The sequence below is a fragment of the Podarcis raffonei genome, chromosome 10, assembly GCF_027172205.1.
Source record: "Podarcis raffonei isolate rPodRaf1 chromosome 10, rPodRaf1.pri, whole genome shotgun sequence".
NCBI classification, from domain to species: Eukaryota; Metazoa; Chordata; class Lepidosauria; order Squamata; family Lacertidae; genus Podarcis; species Podarcis raffonei.
Genome location: NC_070611.1, coordinates 52,399,323 through 52,406,623, shown reverse-complemented (window position 1 = coordinate 52,406,623; position 7,301 = coordinate 52,399,323). Strand labels below are relative to the sequence as shown.

The window sequence follows — 7,301 nt, the reverse complement described above, 5'->3', positions numbered from 1 at the left end:
CGTTCCTTTAAAAGCTTCTTTAAGACAATGTTATTGAAGGCATTAAACTTGTTTATATAAGGCCTTAACTGGTTGATCTGCCTGAAGTGTGGCACCCTTGTTCTGATCACAGTTACTTGAAAACAAGTTCCTTTTATCTCTGTGAAATGTGATCCAAAGTATACGTAACTTGGATTTATATGACGCCTGAGGCCTCATATAAGTGATTCAATAATAGGCGTGGGAAGGGAAAAACAGCAGTGTTACTTTACCCCTTGTTCTTTATGGGAATTATTCACCAGGGACCAGAGGAGATACATACAATAGTATCTGAATTCTAGCACAAGTACTAATCAAAAAGGTGCTGGTATGTGGTGTTCCTGATGGATCCATTCCACGATCCTAGCTAGTATTCCAAAATACGCCTAGTACAGCTTTCATACTTGTGCTTTTAAAGACAGAAGAGACTTTGGAGAAATAAAGAATACACATTTGCTTTGGCTTGTACTGTATATCAGTTTGTGTCCTGAGATGTAAATGAGCACAAATCTGATTCAAAAAATGGCGGCATTCAGGAACCAGTGGGAGAATATTTCAGTTTCCCAGAACACTGGTCTCCTGACGCAAGGGAGCCTTCAACAAAATACTTTCAGAGGCTCCAGTGTGAGATTGCGGAACTATATTTTACCAGAACGTTTTATTCTATTTGCTTAGGATGCAATCCAGACCAAGGTCCACTAAAGGTGCTAAATTAGTAATTATTGCTAATTACTCCTGCTGTGATTAGCCGCTGTTCTTATCATGTGTATATTTGAGCTGTGCACACACAATATCACAGACTGCACATTTCAGGTTCAATCTTTCCCTCTAAACTCAGGCATGCATATGATAAAGTCCCTCTGTCTGATTGCCAGCTGAAGCTCACATATTTGATGAAGTGGGCTTTCAGTCAATGAAAATGCACACTACAATAAATCTGTTAAAGGTTCCAGCAGACTCTTTTTATGTAAACTGTTTGGTAACTTTCAGCCTTTTTAAACACCACCCCCAATGCTAATGCCTGTCGAAGCACTTAAATCAGCAGATGCCATCCTTTTGGAGTCAGTGGGCACATATGGAATTTTGAAAACCTTATAATGGTAGAGTTGGAAGGAATTTTGAGAATCATCTAGTCCAACCCCCTGCAGGAATATGCAGCTGTCCCACACCGGGATCGAACCTGCAATCTTGGTGTTATCAGGACCACACTGTAATCAATTGAGCTATCCAGGTAGGATAGCATGGGCACAAGTCACAAAATGAATACCACGTCTAAAGGCAGAAAAAGAAAGAGGACTGCAACATGCTACAGGCACCCTCTCCCATCAATGGAGGGAAAGGCACCTATATCAGGCACTGTTTTACATATTTGCTGACAGAGATAAGTCCTTTGCATTTGTCCCTTGCTCAGAATGGAATGGAAAGTGGATGTCTGATCCTTGCATTCAATAATATGTGAACATCTTTAAGGAAGTGTCTGCAGTGTAGGAGAGTTTGAGCCAGGGCAAACAGGAACTGAGCAGAAAGATTAAGCAGTCTGGCTGAACTCACTAGAATAATAGAATCTTAAGACTTGGAAGGGACCTCCCCAGGGTCATCTAGTCCAACCGCCCCTGCAATGCACGAATCTCAGCTAATGCATCCATGACAGATGGCCATCCAACCTCTGCTTAAAACTCCCCCAAGGAAGGAGAATCCACCACCTCTCGCGGAATTCTGTTCCACTGCGGAACAGCTGTCAGAAAGTCCGCCCCCTCCCCACAATGTTTAGTCGGAATTTCCTTTCTTGCAACTTGAAGCCATTGGGTCTTGCTGCCGAGGAGCCCCACCCCAAAAAAAGAAACGTTGCGAATTCGTCCCGGTTCGATCCGTGGCACGTAATGAGGAGGAAGGAGGAAGAAGCCGGGGTGGCGGAGAGTCACAGAAACAGCAAGTCATGCTTAGTTTGCCTTTGACTCAGCGCAGAGCCTCAAGGAACTTGGTGAGACGCGGCGCTGGGGAGGCGGAAGGCCACGCCCCCTAATCCCCGGGCTCGAAGCGTCATAAAAGGCGTTCCTCGCGCACGCGGCGTGCTTCTCCTTTCTTCCCCTTTGCAGAAGATGCGCCGCTGCTGAGAGTCGCGGTCCTGGAAGTCGCCATGGAGCCGTCGGTGCCGGTCGTCTTCGTCCGACAGAACCAGATCGGAGGTCAAGAGAAGACTGGGAAGGTAGGAAACGGCTGGAAACAAAACAAAGCTCTCACCGGCGTCCTTAAACGCCCGTTTAAAGCAGTGCTCTAACCCTCCCCTGCCCAGGAGTTAAAGGCCCATTGAAATCCGTGGGGCTTGTTCGTGAGTAAACTTGCACGGGATCGTGCACTGAACTTGGCGGGCGGGAAACTTACTTCTGAGTAAACGTGCATGGGATTGCGCTGTAAGTCTTGGTTTCCCTCCCCCACAAAGCCTCAAGCACCGTTTGCTTCGTTCAGCGAATGCGTGTCGTCTTCCTGTGTTTTGGTCTTAGGTTTTCTCGCGGGCACTTCGAAGCATATGGGGCGGGAAAAGGGGGAAGAGTGAAATCTTCGGATAACACTTATTTTTTAAAAAGCAGCGTGGCTTTGAAAGGGAGGCGTCATGATAGAATAGTGCATTGGAATGCCGCCCCCCCCGTGCTGTAGTTTAAATTTAATATCCCTCTAAGTCCAGGCATAGGCAAACTCGGCCCTCCAGATGTTTTGGGACTACAGCTCCCATCATCCCTGACCACTGGTCTTCTTAGCTAGGGATGATGGGATTTGTAGTCCCAAAACATCTGAGGGCTGAGTTTGCCTATGCGTGCTCTAGTCTGTGTGGTGTAGCAGATAGAGGAGGAATTGGATGAGGACCTGGGCAGCCATGAAGCTCATTGGGTGACCTGCTGGGGCCAGGCATTGCCTAACTTATTTCCCAGGGTTGTTTTGAGGATAAAACGGGGAGGGAGGAACCATGCACTTTAAACCACTTTAAACTCCTTGGAGGAAAGGTGGGATATAAATTGCAGGAAATGGCCGAAGTACAGAGATTTGGCCAGGGAGTAGATAGATCTGTGCAGTAGTGAGCCCAGTTGGCAGTAAGTTCATTCCTGACTTGCCTTGAGGTCAAGGCTAGGAGCATTTTCATCCAAGTCTTTAGGCCTGTTCAGGGTGAACACTTGAGGGCTTAGAGTGGAGAAGGGGTGTGCAGGTAAGCCGGGCCCTCGGACTTCCTATTAGCAAGAGATAATGTCTAGAAAATAATGGTTTGACTTTATTGCATATGCGTACACAAAGGAACATGGCTACCGGCCACCAGCAACATATTGCAGACTGTGGACAAACATATTTGTTTTTTTTTTTTTTAGGGTGATTATGGCTACAATTGTGTTACATCTCATGTATTAATATGTTCCTCTAGGGGTGGGTAGGAGGGAAGTTAATCTGTTCCTGTTCTGTATAATATCTGCAAATGACAAATAACCGGGTGTTTGTTTGTTTTTAAGTTTCTGTTAAGGCCAGTTTTGCTTCAAACATGCCTATATTCAGCACAAAGATCTGAAGGCGATTTCTGAGGCCACTCAGGCAACTGTGCTAGACTTCTTCCTGCGATTGGAAGTATTTGCATTCCATCAGATTACAGATCGCTGAATGACAATTACCACATTTACTACGCTTTGAACCCACACTTTACCCAAAGAAATTGAAGCACCATTTTGGTTTCACAATAACCTTGTGGGGTGCATCAGGCTGAGCGATGGTGATACTCATTGAGCTTCATAGCTGATTAGAAATCTGAACCTAGATTTCTACATATGTTGCTGGCCTATAACTGATGGGAATTTGAGTCCTAAATTACATTGAGCGCCTCAGGCTGCTCACCCCTGTGACTTGCTTCTGCGCTGAAAGCTGTGAGTTCAAAAGTCATAGGTTAAAAGCATTCAGGAAAAAGCGTCATATTCCATTTGTGCCCACCATTCACCCAAAGAGTCAGCAATGCCAGTTTATTAATGGTATCAGTGTTCAGAATTTCCAAGCAACAAGTGCTTCAGGCGCCTTACAAGTAACAGGAGAGCACACACAATTTATTTTGCAATAAACATGTTTTAAAGTCACTTGAAAAGTATGCAAGGCAGCCCATATAAAAAGCAGCCCTTTTCACAGCAGTTTTCTCATAGGTATTTTTTGTTTGTGTCCTGAAACAAACAAAAACACAATCAAGTTTGGTCTGGAGCAAATGTGCACCTCAGAGTAGGAGCTTCAACAGAAAAGGCCTTCCATATCCTCCCACATACTTCCCTTCTGACTTGAAAAGTATGATGATCAAAGCACGAGGGCAAACGTGATCTTGTCCCATTTCCTGTTTCTGGTGTTTGCAGTGCTGTAGTGTAGTGTTCACTTAGGAGTACAGGAAGTAATCTGGGGAAAGGGTTTCCTTTGGGACCTTCTCGCATTCTTCACTGGAAATCGTATGTGAGGACTTTCCAGTTCCTGCTGGTCCTTTGATAAGCTAGGAGGTGATCAGAAATAGGACTTGTTTCATCTATGGTGTCCCAGTTATTGGGATTCCTTCCCCAAAAGAAGCAGGCTTGTGACTTAATCTGTTGGCTTTTAGATGCCAGTGCCAGGCAATTAGACGCCAGGCAAATTCTTAGTCTCCCTGTCTTTTTAACTATTCATACCCTTTTCTCCCTCTTGTGTAGCTCATTCTGCTGTTGCCTTTCAGTGCTTCTCATATTTCCATTTGTCTTATTATATTTGTATTGTTGCTTCTAAGTATATGAAGAACCTTTCTGTTTCCTTGGTGTTTTCTGATGGTTAATATCAACAGCCAGAAAATACCAAGGGAACACAAAGGTCCTTTATATGGAATTGTGGAGGGTTTCCTTCCCATTCTGGTTGCTGTAGTTGCTGAAATGATGTGTGCTACTCCAGAGTGGTGTTTTTGTTTTTGCAGGTATAATCTGTGACATGTCACAGACACAATAATAGTGCATTAGTACAGACTTACACTGGGCTGTCTGTACACCATTCTTTTTTTTTTTTTTTAAAGATGCTTCCCCAGTTCATTTGGGGAAGCACACAGTTAAACTGTGGAATTCATTTCCACCAGAGGCAGTGATGGCCACCAACTTGGATGGCTTCTGAAGAGGGTTAGACAAAGGCTATCAGTGACTACAATCCACAATGGATATACTTTGCCTTCATGGTCTGAGGCAGTATGTTTCTGAATACCAGGTGCTGGGCATCGCAGGTGGGCAGAGTGCTTTCAGGCTTCCCACAAACATCTGGTTGGCCACAGTGAGAACAGGATGCTGGACTAAGATGGGCCACTGGCCTGATCCTGCTGGCTCTTCTTATGTTCTTATGCATTGCCATCTGGGAGGGCGAAAGTGGGACAAAACTGGGACATTTGTGGCATAAAAAGTTGCAGTATTTCAGTAGGAGGCTTTGGGAAATGAAGTTTTGTGTCAGGGACTGGTTGGATGCAGAGGAATGATGGAAGGAACCAGCTGGGGAATCGCCAAGGGAAGAAGGCTTGGAGCCCAGGGACTGGTGGTGGGACCTCAATTGAGTGGTTAGAGGGAGAAGACTGGGAAAAGGTGGTGTTGGAAGCTGAAGACGTAGCAGGGCTTAGTGAGCTGGGAGAGTCTGTGGCAGAGAGAAGTCCAGAATAAGAGGTAGAAGCTGAAGCAGGAGAGTGGGATTTTCATGGAGGAAGAACACTGAGAATGAGCTGCTCTGCTCATTAGGCCTGTGGAAATGGTCTTCTTGCTAATGAAGAGTTAACTCCATCTGTGAGCTGTGTGATTACTGACCAGTAGGCCCATTAATAAGCCTAAGTTAATCATGTCTAATTACTTCAAAGGGTCTACTCTGAGTTGTACTGGCATTGGATACAACCCTATCTCTCCCCCTGCCTCCCAAAATAAAACCTTTTGCATGTGGGAACAGTATTGAGAGCACAAATCTCATGGCTGCCCAATTTAAAGGACATCTGGAGGGGATCTCTGGACATTTTTAACAGCTGCTAATTTCATGCTTTTATGCATTTTATGAAGCGCTTTTAGATGCATACATAATAAATGGAAAACAGTATATATATATGTATATTTCTAATTAATAAATAAATACCTTGTTAAGAAGAGTAGAATAAATAAATTGGAATGCTCTCATTTCCAAAAGTCAAGGCCCTCTGGAACTGCTCTAATTTGACTTATATCTGCTCTTGAGATCCTCTTGTACCACCAAGGTCAATGGTAGCGGAAACGTTTTATCCAGAGGCGGGAGAGTGCTGTGCCAGTTTTTGCTCCTGGTGAAGTTTAGGCCTTGTGAATTTTTGATACAATGACTTTAAACGGAGTGGAGGGATAGGGAATGTGTTTTGCCAACCCCAGCTGTCAAAATGCATTTGTGAAATTTAGATAATCATTACCGGAGGATAATGGCTGCTAATCATAGTTTACCGGTCCAATTCTTCTGGGCTGTGGCACGGTATGATTTGATTTTTATCTGTATTTCTGGAGCATACACCGAAACTGGTGTAGAGGAAATGCATGCATACAAAAGGATAGGCTTTTGATTGGTTCTTCTAGGGTGTACTTATGCAAATCGTTATTTGCAGCTGAACAGAGCTGTGCCTTTTCAGTTGACCAGTGGGGCTGCATCTCACATAATGATGGCTGCTTCTGCAACAAGCAGCTTGGTGCCTTGCCAAGCCCTGCCCATCCTTTCCAGGAAAGCTGATCGGGCTTTTTTATGTGCATGCCAAATAGATGGGTTCAGGGTTGCAGTAGGTACATTTGTCTCTGTGCCTTGTGTCTACAGCTATCAACCTGTGAGTGAAAGAGAGTTTCATGCAAATATGATCCCCATGCCAGTGAACAGGCAATTCAGGTTTGTTAATTATTTGGCGGCATGGATATTTATGAGAAGCGTAGCATTGGCTATAGAGACAGTGGGGCAGCAAAACTGCTATTTAAACAGGGTGACTTTAACATTTTACAGGTTCTCTTTATAGTTTTGCAGGAGGAAGTTCTAAAATGAAATTAAGTCCTAACTAGTTGTGAGTTGCAGTCTTTCCCTGTGACTTTATTTACTTATTTACTTAAGCAAAAGTAGTTGAGGGAGGTTGTAAAAGGGAGTGGGGAGATGGGGCAGATTCAATCCTTTCCTCTACTTCTGCCCCACCATGGGGGGAAGATTGGTGTAAAGTTGTTATTTCACTTCTCTTCACAATTTTGGGTGCGCCTAACTTTAGTAAAGCAAATATTCCGATCAGATCTTAATATCTA

General features: G+C 44.3%; 1 protein-coding gene across 1 annotated transcript in view; it reads left to right on the top strand.

The window, feature by feature from the left end:
- The first annotated feature begins 2,053 nt into the window (after positions 1-2,053).
- TXNRD1 (thioredoxin reductase 1) overlaps positions 2,054-7,301 on the top strand; it is a 30,939-nt gene continuing 25,691 nt past the window's right edge. Inside the window, exon 1 of the mRNA XM_053406355.1 lies at positions 2,054-2,224. Coding sequence (XP_053262330.1) covers positions 2,156-2,224 — 69 coding nt within the window. The 5' untranslated portion in view covers positions 2,054-2,155. The remainder of the gene's footprint in view (positions 2,225-7,301) is intronic.